The following is a 15,670-nucleotide window of genomic DNA, read 5'->3' on the forward strand; positions in this document are numbered from 1 at the left end:
TACATCTACTGGCTACCTACACCTGACTTCCTACAAATAAATACTACTCACCTCTCGCCCTACATTAAGACTACAAATATTTTAAGTTAAGTAATGAATGTACAGTTGGTGGATGACCACAGGGAAGAGCTAACCACTGAAGAGCTGCAACACTATAGTTATTCTTTATAAAATTTATTTTTTGTTAATATTTTTGGGCGTCTGAAAGGGATTAATTGGATTTACATTATTTCTTAAGAGAAATACTACTTTAGTTTTTGTACAAATCGGTTTTCGGCTGACCTTCTGGAGTGGATTAAAGACGAAAACCTGGGTTTCACTGTACTACTTGGACCTGTTGTAACAAGACTTTGTCATTAATACAAAGAAAGGCTGAGAGCACTTAAAGTTATGGCAGGTATGGTGCTAATGTAAAAATTGTGAAAATGATGTATCTTGCTTATATTAGATGATTGGTTGATTATGCTGCACCACTACTTGCTCTCGTGTCTGACTGGAAGCTTGGAGGGCTGAAAAAATTGCAGAATGAAGCAATAAGGATCATCCTAGGATGCTCTCATACTGCCAAAATTTTAAATATGCGGAAAGAATTTGATATTTCAAGCATCAGAGATCGTGTTACTGAAAGAAATATCCTCATTGGGGTCAATATGCTTAGACTAGCCAATTCAAACCCCTGCACAGAAGCCCTCCAAACTTTCCTCAGCACTGGTGAACATCCTTCCAGATGAATCGAAAAAATTGGAACCGACCTTTGCATGAACCAGCTGCATGATCTATGTCAAGTAAGGCAACAGCAGCACTTCCCCACTCCATGGGATATTACCCCATTCCAAACTACCGTTCCTCCTTTCCCCCCGACCTTTGCATGAACCAGCTGCATGATCTATGTCAAGTAAGGCAGCAGCAGCACTTCCCCACTCCATGGGATATTACCCCATTCCAAACTACCATTCCTCCATTCCCCCCAAAACTCTTCTTAAATCACAACCAAAGCTTCGTCTTGGAGCCAAACAAGATGCCTTAAGCTGTATTGATAACTTAGCCACACAGAACATTCTTTCACAAATTATTTACATTAATGGTTCCATACACAAATCCACTGGTGCAGCTGGTAGTGTTGCTGTTGTTATACAGAGTGATGGCTCTCATAAAGAAATTGGAGCATGCATCAATAAATGGGCCTCTACCCTTCAAACAGAACTGTTTGCCATACTCCTTGCACTCAAATGCATCATGTATCTAAGGTTGACACTTTAATTGTAACTGATTCTCAGTCATCCATAAATGCTCTCAACTCATTCAGTATAGATTGTGACATGCTTGTGTCAGAAGCCAGACACAGGTATGGTAAGAGTGTGGACAGTGGAGTTAGAGTGCACATGCAGTGGATTCCATCTCACATTGGTCTCCAGATGCATGATAGAACTGATGAATTGGCTAAACTGTATATTTTAAAAGAGGGAGTAGATTACAATCTTGGGTTGTCAGTTAGCAGTTTGAGAACAATAATACGAAAAGAACTTCAGTTGAACTCTATTGACTTAAGACTTAGGGAGATTGACACCAGTCAGTCCATCTATCATCATACCAATCATGCAGGAGGAGCCATATGTCTATGGTGCATCCAACAAAATAAGCAGACTCTTGGATGTCACTAACGCCTGCCTCTGGCTGGGTTACAAGTATCTTCCATCTAGATGTTACAAGTATCTACCATCAGATGTAGACCAAATGAAATGTGAACTTTGCTGGATGGACTATTGTCACACCCTGCATCATTATGTACTGGAGTGCGATAAAATTAATGAATTTAGAGACAACTTGCTCAGAAATGTTCAAGAAATGACAAAGTATTTTATCCAGTGGTATATTACAGACCATTCTGGAGAAATACCCTGACTTTGCTCACTATAAATAAAGCATTACCACATGTGTGTGTGTGTGTGTGTCTGTGCGTGCGCCCTCGTGTGTGCGCGCACCCTCATGTGTGTGTGCATGCGCTCTCGTGTGTGTGTGTGCGTGTTCATGTGTGTATGACCCATTTAATATTTGTATTTATAACTCATTGCAATTGTGACGGGGTGTGGATGTGTCAGTGGCTCACTACTTTGTAATTTGTTTATGATTGTAACCATGTATAGGAGTGTAGATGGTTCATTACCTTTGTGACTTGCCATGATTGTGACCAGATTTACCTGGAGCTTATTACCTTTGTAACTAGTTCAGCTATCATAACTTTGGGGTCCAGTCCCTGGACCCATTGTGTACCTCTGTAATCTTTTGACTACCACCCACAGGATGGGTATTGGGTGTATAATAAAGATATTAAACTAACTAAACACTGTATTAATCAAGGTGTTGGCAGATGGAGTGCTTTTGGCATTGTCAGGCAGTGAGTTCCAAATTTTTGGGCCTTTTATTTGCAAGGAGTTTTTGAACAGGTTGAGACATACATGTGAAATGTCAGAGAGATACCTCTTCTTTGTTTTGCATCCATGTGTTCTGTTAATGTTTGAATTGAGAGTCTTGTAGACATAGCTTGCATGGTAGACAGTGGTTTATATGTTAAGCAAATTTATGTTTTTGCATAAGAAATGTTGCCTGGAGACTGAATGTGTGATTATCTGAAAGCTGATGTTTACTGAGTAAACATCACAGTAGGTGAGGCATGGATAGACCAAAGTGTAGTATAATATAAACAAGGATGTTTGAGGGACATAGTAATGTATTTTTGAGAGAATGCCCTTTTTTTTTTTAGAGAGAGAGAGATGTTCTGGATGTGTGTGCTGAATTTTTGTTTACTGTTCAGGTGTATACCCAAGAATTTACCCCTTGATTGATGTACAGTATTGTTAATTTCAATATTTTCACCTGTTTGGTTTTTAATGGGCAATGTCAGTTATAGAAGCTTTGTGTTATGTGAAGGAATATGTGAATGGAATAGTTAGTAATTGTGTAGTTCATTCTACCAATCAGTGTTGCTGACTGTTGCTATAAAGTTATTCAGTGATGTCTCACCATGGATCCAAAAAGAGATTTTACTAGTTTCATAGAATAATTTTGATAAGCTGGTGACTAGGAAGATAGGGTAGTGGTCAGTAGTATTATCTGTGATGATGCCTACTGTTTAAGGGACTGGAATATTTGTCTATATGTGGTTAAGTGATGTTGGGGTAGACTCACTTAACATAAGAACATAAGAAAGGAGGAACACTGCAGGAGGCCTGTTGGCCCATACTAGGCAGGTCCTTTACAATTCATCCCACTAACAGAACATTTGCCCAACCCAATTTTCAATGCCACCCAAGAAATAAGCTCTGATGTGAAAGTCCCACTCAAATCCAACCCCTCCCACTCATGTACTTATCCAACCTAAATTTGAAACTACCCAAAGTCCCAGCCTCAATAACCCAACTAGGTAGACTGTTCCACTCATCAACTACCCTATTTCCAAACCAATACTTTCCTATGTCCTTTCTAAATCTAAACTTATCTAATTTAAATCCATTACTGCGGGTTCTCTCTTGGAGAGACATCCTCAAGACCTTATTAATATCCCCTTTATTAATACCTATCTTCCACTTATACACTTCGATCAGGTCTCCCCCCATTCTTCGTCTAACAAGTGAATGTAACTTAAGAGTCTTCAATCTTTCTTCATAAGGAAGATTTCTAATGCTATGTATTAATTTAGTCATCCTACGCTGAATGTTTTCTAACGAATTTATGTCCATTCTGTAATATGGAGACCAGAACTGAGCTGCATAATCTAGGTGAGGCCTTACTAATGATGTATAAAGCTGCAGTATGACCTCTGGACTTCTGTTGCTTACACTTCTTGATATAAATCCCAGTAATCTATTTGCCTTATTACGTACGCTTAGGCATTGCTGTCTTGGTTTAAGATTGCTGCTCACCATAACCCCCAAGTCCTTTTTGCAATCTGTATGGCTAAGTTCTACATCATTTAACTTATAAGTACTAGGGTTATGGGCACTCCCAAGCTTCAGAACCTTGCATTTATCTACATTGAACTGCATCTGCCACTTTTCTGACCAAGAATAGACTTTGTTTAAATCCTCCTGAAGTTCCATAACATCTACATTTGAATAAATTATCCTACCTATCTTTGTGTCATCGGTGAATTTGCTCATATCACTAGTAATTCCCTCATCAAGATCATTGATATATATTATAAACAACAACGGGCCCAAGACTGATCCCTGTGGAACGCCACTTGTTACAGATCCCCACTCGGATTTAACCCCATTTATGGACACTCTCTGCTTCCTGTCAGTGAGCCATGACTCGATCCACGAGAGCACTTTTCCCCCAATGCCATGAGCTGCCACTTTCTTTAACAGTCTATGGTGCGGAACTCTATCAAAAGCCTTACTAAAATCTAAGTAAATAATATCAAATTCTTTATTGTGGTCAACAGCCTCAAAAGCTTTACTGAAGAAAGTTAATAAATTAGTTAGACAAGACCGGCCTCTTGTGAATCCATGCTGAGTATCATTAATCAAGCTATGCTTGTCGAGATGGCTTCTTATAATCTCAGCTATAATTGACTCTAGTAATTTGCCTACAATTGAGGTCAGGCTTATTGGGCGGTAATTTGACTTTGACGGTAACGACTTGTCCCCTGTTTTAAAAATAGGAATTACATTAGCCATCTTCCACATATCAGACACTACACCTGTTTGAAGAGATAAATTAAAAATATTAGTTAATGGTTCACAGAGTTCCATTTTGCATTCCTTAAGAACCCTTGAAAAAACCTCATCAGGACCCGGCGACTTATTTTGCTTCAATCTGTCTATCTGCTTCACAACCATTTCACTAGTGACTGTGATGTTACATAATTTATCTTCTTCTAGCCCACTATAAAAATTAATTACTGGAATATTGTCAGTGTTTTCCTGTGTAAAAACTGAGAGAAAATAATTATTTAAAATCGAGCACATTTCATTCTCTTTGTCAGTAAGGTGCCCATAGTTATTTTTAAGGGGACCTATCTTATCTCTAACTTTTGTTCTATAGACTTATTCTAGTAAGCTTGGTTATTGTGGGTATTAGTAAGCAATTGTACACATTATTCAAGAAGTCTACCACTTTGGGAGTCTTCAGATTGAATGAGGTTGTTGAAATCCCTGGCAAGTATTAAGTGATGTTTTTTTTTACTAATGATTAGGGCCTTTTGGTTTTCTCCAACATTGTTATGTTGGTTTATGATGACCCGTAGACAGCTTCAATTGTAAGGGTGGTCTTCAAATATTTAGTTGTAAATTTTACGACTGTATTCTCGGAGCTCATTTCTGATGCAGGTTGAATGAGTACATTTCATTTCATTATTGTTGTAGATTGTTGTTCCCCCACCCCTTTGATCTAGTTTATAATTGTGTATGGCTGTGTACCCCGGTAAATTGTATATGTCTGTAAAGTTGTGGTTAAGCCAAGTTTCAGTGAGAGTAATAAAAGTTAGATTTGTCTTCAGTGACTCTTAAGAGTGTCACAACAATGCAATGGTAATACAGCAAAGCAATGGTAGAACAGTAAAGCATTGGTGATACAACAAAGCATGGTGGTACAGCAAAACAATGGTGGTTCAACAAAGCATTAGTGGTACAGTACAACAGAGAAATAAAGAATAAAAAGATTAAAGATTTTATTTCTTTGTAGAGGTTACAATGTGTAATTACAATTTTGGTTTGCTAAGTACAAAGAAAGCCACTGTCATGCCGGGGCATTTCGGGGAGACTAATCCTAGTACATAATAACTACTTAAATATAGACAAGATATGTGGTTAAATTTTATTAAAATCTTTATTTAATCTTAATACTAATGCAAGGTAGTCAAGGTGGAGGTATATAAGAATAATAATCTTGAAGTTGCACATAATAAAAACAATATTACAATTAATGGTTCAAGCAGTAATATTTCATGGATTGGCAGATGTTTCTAACAGAGTTTATAATAGAGTAACAGTGTGATGCTGCATAAGCATTGGCCTGATATAAAGGCAATAATCATACAATAATAAGTACAGATAATGCAACTAAGCAACATCACATAAAGAAAAGCAGTGGTAAGAATAATAGAAAAAACAGCAGTCATTGAGATGAAGTGGGGAAAGTCTCACATGCTGAATTCACACTACAGTCTAAAATGCAGTTTATCTCAAAAGTCTTTAAGTCATCAAAATTCTGGAGAAAGTGGGAAGGAAAAATACAGTGTGTTTGTGTGTGTGGGTGGGGGGAATTCAGACTTGATCCAAGGAAGAGGAGGAGAGTTCCAGTTTCTCATATTCAGAGCCCTTGACCATCAGTAAGGTATTTTTCTCCTTGAAGGGCATTGGTTTTACCTGGCAGTTTGCTTTAACATTAGAATGAAGGAACACTGCAGCAGGCCTATTGTTCCATACAAGGCATGTCTATCAAAACCACCCATTCCCACCAACATAAGAAAGGAGGAACACTGCAGCAGGTCTAGTGGCTCAGTCTTTTACCAGGCAAGTCTTTCTCAATCCCAGACCCACTCAAATCCAACCCCTCTTACCCATGTAGTTTGAAGCTACCCAAGGTTTTAGCTTCAATAACACTACTAGGCAGTTTATTCCACTCATCAGCTACTCCATTTCCAAACCAATACTTTCCTGTATCCTTTCTAAATCTAAATTTATTCAGTTTAAATCCATTATTTCGAGTCCTTTCTTGGAGGGATATCCTCAGGACCTTATTTATATCTCCTTTGTTTATACCCATCTTCCACTTATACACTTCAACCATGTCTCCCCTCATTTCAAGCTTTCTTTGTATGGAAGATTTCTTATGGAATGGATTAATTTTGTTATTCTTCTCTTAATGTTTCCTAACAAATTGATATCCATTCATTGCTGCTTTGAAAGCAAGGCACCACTCTGAAGGTACAATTTTTTTTTTTCAACATGTTGGCCATCTCCCACCAAGGCAGGGTGACCCAAATAAGAAAGAAACACTTTCACCATCATTTACACATAATCATATATAACGAGGATTACCAATAGACCCCTGGCTGTCTTCAAGAAGGTGGTGGGCAGGCACCTACAGTCAGTGCCTGACCAGTTGGGCTGTGGTTCGTACATCATTTTACGTGCAGCCAGCAGTAACAGCCTGGTTGATCAGGCTCTGATTCACTGTGAGGCCTGGTCACAGACCGAGCTGCAGGGGCACTGACCCCCAAAACCCTCTCCAGGTATACTCCATGTATTGCAGAGGCACTCAGATACGACAGTTTAGAATGTCACTTTTATTCTTTAGGCTTTCCTATATTTTAACCCATTACATGTACAGTATATTTTTCTATGAAATACATATATTTGTTTTTCTTTTCTAATTAGTTTGTGTTGGAGGGCGTATCTCCACTGGACCGGAATGGTTTCTTACTCTTGGATGATCTATCTATGACTCCTTATTGTGAGATTGCTTCTGATCAGCATCTTCCTGGAGATAATGACCTTACCACACCTAAACCAAACTGCCCATCAGGACAACTGGACTGTGCAAATGGAAACTGTTACAACCCCATCGTCACTTGTAACTTTGTGGATGACTGTGGGGATGGCACTGATGAGCAAGATTGCAGTAAGTCCTGGGTGAATCTTGTTATAATAAGAAAGTTGAACCTCTTTTTTTATTTTGTTTATGTGAGGTGCAAAACCATTGTGGTCACTGAGGGTTCAGTCCTCCATCTGTTGATCACAAGGTTATCAAGATACGCTACTTAACATGCTGTTCAGTGGTTGAAAAAAGCTGAAGATAGTGTATACATTAATGAAAATATATGGCTGTTTTTTGTCATTTTAATATAAGTTAATGTAGTGTAGAATTCTTTCCTCTTAAGCCATGATTGTCATAAATGAGTTAAAGTACAAAGAACAAAGGGGCTGATTATCCTTTTTCTTGAAGCTAAATAGCCAAAAAGAAATAAGATAAATTTTGTTCTTTAGGCAACCCAATGGAACATAAATTGCTTTGCTTAAAAGTATGTATTTTGAAATAGTTACTGTATTACACAGCTTTTTGATTATTATTTTATGACAAGACAAGCCTAACATATTTTTTCAGGTAAGACCTGTGATTTTGAAGAGGATATGTGTGGGTGGTTCGAGAACAATGCCAACTCTATCCACTGGGTCCAGACAGGCTTTCCAGCTGAGGCTCCTGGTCCACATGCTGACCACAATGATGATACCCTTACACATGACCTCAGTACTTCTAAGAATGTGGTTAGCTACTGTACTTTTTAATCTGGAGAGAAAAAAAAAAAAAAAAAAAAAAAAAAAAAAAAAAAAAAAAAATTCATAAGTGTATCTGTAATGTATATAACAGTGGAACCTCAGCTTACAAATGCCCCACCATGCGACTTTTTCAGGATACGAACAGTTGCTCGGTCAATTTTTTGCTTCGGATACGAACGAAATTTCAGGATGCGAACTTTCCCCTCAAGGGGGGTTCCTTAAATAAATAAATAAAATATTTATTTCTTTGCAAAGGTTACAGTGTGTGTTTACACATCATAATATGACTGGAGCAAAGAAAGCCACTATCATGCCGAGGCATTTCGGGCAGACTTAACCTAATACTTATAGACTACGTAGGTCTAGACAGGTGAAAAGTAGTAGTGGTTACCAATGTTTTGCTGATTGTGGCGCCAACTACTGGCAGCCTTCTGAATTTCTCCGTACTGTTATATTGTATTATATTGTATTGTATTATTATTATTGTTATAATAATTATTATTATTAGTAGTAGTAGTAGTAGTACATACGTGGTGAGGGGCTCTTGATCTAAGGAATTGTATCTGTGCTCCAGTTCCCTAGTTTAATAATAATAATAATTATTATAATAATTATTGGCAGTTTGGGGGGATATACATGTACAGTGGACCCCCGCATAACGATTACCTCCGAATGCGACCAATTATGTAAGTGCATTTGTACGTGTATGTTTGGGGGTCTGAAATGGACCAATCTACTTCACAATATTTCTTATGGGAACAAATTCGGTCAGTACTGGCACCTGAACATACTTCTGGAGTGAAAAAATATCGTTAACCGGGGGTCCACTGTATTGTGTATTTTTATACGTATATACTTCTAAACTGTTGTATTCTGGGCACCTCTGCAAAAACATTGATTATGTTTGAGTGAGGTGAAAGTGTTGAATGATGATGAAAGTATTTTCTTTTTGGGGATTTTCTTTCTTTTTGGGTCACCTTGCCTCGGTGGGAGACGGCCGACTTGTTGAAAAAAAAAATAATAAATACATACATATACTACTACTACTACTACTACTAATAATAATAATAATAATAATAATAATAATAATAATAATAATTACAGCTGCTATGACCACGGCCATCTCAGTGCTGATCAAGAGTCAAAAGGAGGAGGTGTGCCGCTCTGAGTGACCGCAGCAGACCCTTGGGATGCATAATTTTGGTGAGGGGCTCTTGATCTAAGGAATTGGATCTGTGCTCCAGTTCCCTAGTTTAATAATAATTATTATTATTATAATAATAAGTACATAATAATAATTACAGCTGCTATGACCACAGCCATCTCAGTGCTGACCAAGGGTCAAAAGGAGAAGGTGTACTGCTCTGAGTGATCGCAGCAAATGCTTGGGACGCATAATTTTGTCTTACGTTGTACAAATTTCTTACACAATGCCTCACCCGGAGAGAAAATATTTGCTTACGATCAGCATGAAGCTCAGAAAGCGATTAGCAACTATGAAAAAAGCTAGAGAAACAAAGAAGGCAGCGGCAGAGAGTGAGGCAGATGGCTGCCACCACCACCACCACTGTGGCCACCATCACCACAACTGTGACCACAGTGATCACGTCTTCACCTATATATGTATACATTTGATTGGACCACACCTGTGGTTACATATGTGACAACCTCACCACTAATCATAGTTAAACACAAGCTAGGTGTGCGGTTATGGACTCAGCCAGGCAGTACTAGCGTAACACTTCTATGATATGTACAATACTAATTAAGAATGTAGCAAGTAAATCAGTGAAAAGTGAAGTGAACAAAAAATAAAAATTACATACATTGTTTCAGTGTTTTATGAAACTGTGATCTAGTGCAGTTAGCCTCACAAACACTCCGTTTTCTCTTATCATAAGATCATGGGAAGATACTATAGTCAGATTGGGAGAGTAAATGGTGGATGCTGCCGCCACTGCCACCAGCACCGCCACTCGCCATATTATGGCCTATTTTATTCATTCTAGAGTATATATCGTGTTTCTATGTTATGAATATTGTTTATTATGTCATATTTGATATTTTTCCTTGCCTCCTGAGAGCAGGAATTCCCCTGGAATGGATGAATGGCATTTCACTTTATTTAAATGTGGAAAATTGACTCAGCACAGGAGCAAATCATGATACAAGCAAGGTCGCAGAATGGATTAAATTCGTAAGCCAAGGTTCCACTGTACTAAATAGTTAAAACTCTAATTTTTTTCTGAACTTATTTAATACTGTACTACATTACCTCCTTACAAAATTTATTGTGAAACTGCACTAAAAAATATCCATTATAAACCAGGAATTATAAAACTTGTAATATATAAGTAGGATATTTAATGTGTATTTTATAGCCTGTGGTTTCTCAACCTTTCCCATGATTATACAGTATATACCTGTTATCTTGTGATTTTTAAAAGTTGGCACATACCAAGATGCAGACTCTCCTTGATTACTGTACTTTATGGGAAAAAATGACAAAATTAATTCATAGCATTAGAAATCTTCCTCTGGCCATATATGCCCTGCTACCATCTCAGGGATTAATTTTTGTTTCATTCATTTTTAACCGTTCTTAAGTATATTTTCCAGCACTATATTCATTTAACCAGTGTTATGTTGTTGTCCCCTATTACTTTGATAGTAAGGTTCTCACTACATGTTCTAGTGTGGGGTACCTTTTACATAAAGGCCTTATATGTCTAGGGTAATACTTACATTCATGATTGGTCATCCTAAGTCTCTGAAATCCTTTCACCAGCCCTCTTCACAGGTTATTTAAACTACTATAAAAAATATAACTGTATTCTAAATAGATATGTACAGAATATACAATTACAACACTCACATATTCAAAACATAAGCTTGCACACCCCTTAGCTGCTCTTCTAAGACAGCCCACATTGTGAATCTGGACAAATTGCCCTTCTTTCTTCTGGACTAATCTCTGGACTAACCAGTGTTTTGACACACTTTAGTCACCCTGGGTATGGTGGCCACAACTTAAGTTATAAAACTCACCCCTGGGGCACACATAATGCCCGAAAAATAGAAAGAAGGACCCAGAGGTCCTACCAGCTTGAAGTCAACAAAAAGAGTGAGGGAGAGGGAGGGGCCTAGCTAAGCTCCTTCCACACCCACCAAACAACAAAAGACTGTTGCCAACACAATTCTGTAGTTACCACAACTCTACCACGCTTATTTTATGTTTACAAAAGAAATGCAACTTTATAAACTACTTATTTAAATTGTGTGTTTATGTGTCTATAGTATAACCTGTTGTATTGAGAAAAACAGGCTTGACTCAGCTGCCTTACAGCCATAAGGGTGATCTGCCCTTACGACATTTAGGCTGAGTCCCCATCAGTTCAATATAATTAGGTATTCCAGAGTAACTGTTACTTTTTTTTTTTTTCAACAAACCGGCCATATCCCACCAAGGCAGGGTAGCCCAAAAAGAAAAACGAAAGTTTCTCTTTTTAAATTTAGTAATTTATACGGGAGAAGGGGTTACTAGCCCCTTGCTCCCGGCATTTTAGTCGCCTCTTGCAACACGCATGGCTTACGGAGGAAGAATTCTGTTCCGCTTCCCCATGGAGGTAAGAGGAAATAAACAAGAACAAGAACTAGAAAGAAAATAGAAGAAAACCCAGAGGGATGTGTATTTTTTTTTTTTATTATTATCACACTGGCCGATTCCCACCAAGGCAGGGTGGCCCGAAAAAGAAAAACTTTCACCATCATTCGCTCCATCACTGTCTTGCCAGAAGGGTGCTTTACACTACAGTTTTTAAACTGCAACATTAACACCCCTCCTTCAGAGTGCAGGCACTGTACTTCCCATCTCCAGGACTCAAGTCCGGCCTGCCGGTTTCCCTGAATCCCTTCATAAATGTTACTTTGCTCACACTCCAACAGCACGTCAAGTATTAAAAACCATTTGTCTCCATTCACTCCTATCAAACACGCTCACGCATGCCTGCTGGAAGTCCAAGCCCCTCGCACACAAAACCTCCTTTACCCCCTCCCTCCAACCCTTCCTAGGCCGACCCCTACCCCGCCTTCCTTCCACTACAGACTGATACACTCTTGAAGTCATTCTGTTTCGCTCCATTCTCTCTACATGTCCGAACCACCTCAACAACCCTTCCTCAGCCCTCTGGACAACAGTTTTGGTAATCCCGCACCTCCTCCTAACTTCCAAACTACGAATTCTCTGCATTATATTCACACCACACATTGCCCTCAGACATGACATCTCCACTGCCTCCAGCCTTCTCCTCGCTGCAACATTCATCACCCACGCTTCACACCCATATAAGAGCGTTGGTAAAACTATACTCTCATACATTCCCCTCTTTGCCTCCAAGGACAAAGTTCTTTGTCTCCACAGACTCCTAAGTGCACCACTCACTCTTTTTCCCTCATCAATTCTATGATTCACCTCATCTTTCATAGACCCATCCGCTGACACGTCCACTCCCAAATATCTGAATACATTCACCTCCTCCATACTCTCTCCCTCCAATCTGATATCCAATCTTTCATCACCTAATCTTTTTGTTATCCTCATAACCTTACTCTTTCCTGTATTCACCTTTAATTTTCTTCTTTTGCACACCCTACCAAATTCATCCACCAATCTCTGCAGCTTCTCTTCAGAATCTCCCAAGAGCAGTGTCATCAGCAAACAGCAGCTGTGACAACTCCCACTTTGTGTGTGATTCTTTATCTTTTAACTCCACGCCTCTTGCCAAGACCCTCGCATTTACTTCTCTTACAACCCCATCTATAAATATATTAAACAACCACGGTGACATCACACATCCTTGTCTAAGGCCTACTTTTACTGGGAAAAAATTTCCCTCTTTCCTACATACTCTAACTTGAGCCTCACTATCCTCGTAAAAACTCTTCACTGCTTTCAGTAACCTACCTCCTACACCATACACTTGCAACATCTGCCACATTGCCCCCCTATCCACCCTGTCATACGCCTTTTCCAAATCCATAAATGCCACAAAGACCTCTTTAGCCTTATCTAAATACTGTTCACTTATATGTTTCACTGTAAACACCTGGTCCACACACCCCCTACCTTTCCTAAAGCCTCCTTGTTCATCTGCTATCCTATTCTCCGTCTTACTCTTAATTCTTTCAATTATAACTCTACCATACACTTTACCAGGTACACTCAACAGACTTATCCCCTATAATTTTTGCACTCTCTTTTATCCCCTTTGCCTTTATACAAAGGAACTATGCATGCTCTCTGCCAATCCCTAGGTACCTTACCCTCTTCCATACATTTATTAAATAATTGCACCAACCACTCCAAAACTATATCCCCACCTGCTTTTAACATTTCTATCTTTATCCCATCAATCCCGGCTGCCTTACCCCCTTTCATTTTACCTACTGCCTCACGAACTTCCCCCACACTCACAACTGGCTCTTCCTCACTCCTACAAGATGTTATTCCTCCTTGCCCTATACACGAAATCACAGCTTCCCTATCTTCATCAACATTTAACAATTCCTCAAAATATTCCCTCCATCTTCCCAATACCTCTAACTCTCCATTTAATAACTCTCCTCTCCTATTTTTAACTGACAAATCCATTTGTTCTCTAGGCTTTCTTAACTTGTTAATCTCACTCCAAAACTTTTTCTTATTTTCAACAAAATTTGTTGATAACATCTCACCCACTCTCTCATTTGCTCTCTTTTTACATTGCTTCACCACTCTCTTAACCTCTCTCTTTTTCTCCATATACTCTTCCCTCCTTGCATCACTTCTACTTTGTAAAAACTTCTCATATGCTAACTTTTTCTCCCTTACTACTCTCTTTACATCATCATTCCACCAATCACTCCTCTTCCCTCCTGCACCCACTTTCCTGTAACCACAAACTTCTGCTGAACACTCTAACACTACATTTTTAAACCTACCCCATACCTCTTCGACCCCATTGCCTATGCTCTCATTAGCCCATCTATCCTCCAATAGCTGTTTATATCTTACCCTAACTGCCTCCTCTTTTAGTTTATAAACCTTCACCTCTCTCTTCCCTGATGCTTCTATTCTCCTTGTATCCCATCTACCTTTTACTCTCAGTGTAGCTACAACTAGAAAGTGATCTGATATATCTGTGGCCCCTCTATAAACATGTACATCCTGAAGTCTACTCAACAGTCTTTTATCTACCAATACATAATCCAACAAACTACTGTCATTTCGCCCTACATCATATCGTGTATACTTATTTATCCTCTTTTTCTTAAAATATGTATTACCTATAACTAAACCCCTTTCTATACAAAGTTCAATCAAAGGGCTCCCATTATCATTTACACCTGGCACCCCAAACTTACCTACCACACCCTCTCTAAAAGTTTCTCCTACTTTAGCATTCAGGTCCCCTACCACAATTACTCTCTCACTTGGTTCAAAGGCTCCTATACATTCACTTAACATCTCCCAAAATCTCTCTCTCTCCTCTGCATTCCTCTCTTCTCCAGGTGCATACACGCTTATTATGACCCACTTCTCGCATCCAACCTTTACTTTAATCCACATAATTCTTGAATTTACACATTCATATTCTCTTTTCTCCTTCCATAACTGATCATTTAACATTACTGCTACCCCTTCCTTTGCTCTAACTCTCTCAGATACTCCAGATTTAATCCCATTTATTTTCCCCCACTGAAATTCTCCTACCCCCTTCAGCTTTGTTTCGCTTAGAGCCAGGACATCCAACTTCTTTTCATTCATAACATCAGCAATCATCTGTTTCTTGTCATCCGCACTACATCCACGCACATTTAAGCATCCCAATTTTATAAAGTTTTTCTTCTTCTCTTTTTTAGTAAATGTATACAGGAGAAGGGGTTACTAGCCCATTGCTCCCGGCATTTTAGTCGCCTCATACGACACGCATGGCTTACGGAGGAAAGATTCTTTTCCACTTCCCCATGGACAATAGAAGAAATAAAAAAGAACAAGAGCTATTTAGAAAAAGGAGAAAAACCTAGATGTATGTATATATATATATGCATGTGCGTGTCTGTGAAGTGTGACCAAAGTGTAAGTAGGAGTAGCAAGATATCCCTGTTATCTAGCGTGTTTATGAGACAGAAAAAGAAACCAGCAATCCTACCATCATGCAAAACAGTTACAGGTTTTTGTTTCACAGTCATCTGGCAGGACGGTAGTACTTCCCTGGGTGGTTGCTGTCTACCAACCTACTACCTACTATGTGTATATATACATATATATATGCAACCACCCAGGGAGGTACTACCGTCCTGCCAAGTGAGTGTAAAACAAAAGCCTGTAATTGTTTTACATGATGGTA

At 38.8% G+C, this 15,670-nt stretch overlaps 1 protein-coding gene across 2 annotated transcripts in view; it reads left to right on the forward strand.

Moving 5' to 3' along the window:
- The window catches only part of LOC128698663 (MAM and LDL-receptor class A domain-containing protein 2-like), a 382,606-nt gene that overhangs the window by 264,185 nt on the left and 102,751 nt on the right, over positions 1 to 15,670 (forward strand). The window contains exons 44-46 of one of the 2 annotated variants that reach the window (XM_070084851.1): positions 7,383 to 7,626; positions 8,110 to 8,270; positions 9,387 to 9,486. In XM_070084851.1, the coding sequence (XP_069940952.1) occupies positions 7,383 to 7,626; positions 8,110 to 8,270; positions 9,387 to 9,395 (414 nt within the window). In that variant the 3' untranslated portion in view covers positions 9,396 to 9,486. Of the gene's footprint in view, positions 1 to 7,382; positions 7,627 to 8,109; positions 8,271 to 9,386; positions 9,487 to 15,670 lie in introns of those variants that run through there. The other variant, XM_070084850.1, reaches the window with a different exon arrangement.

Source organism: Cherax quadricarinatus, chromosome 14 (genome assembly GCF_038502225.1).
Source record: "Cherax quadricarinatus isolate ZL_2023a chromosome 14, ASM3850222v1, whole genome shotgun sequence".
In the NCBI taxonomy this organism is placed as follows: Eukaryota; Metazoa; Arthropoda; class Malacostraca; order Decapoda; family Parastacidae; genus Cherax; species Cherax quadricarinatus.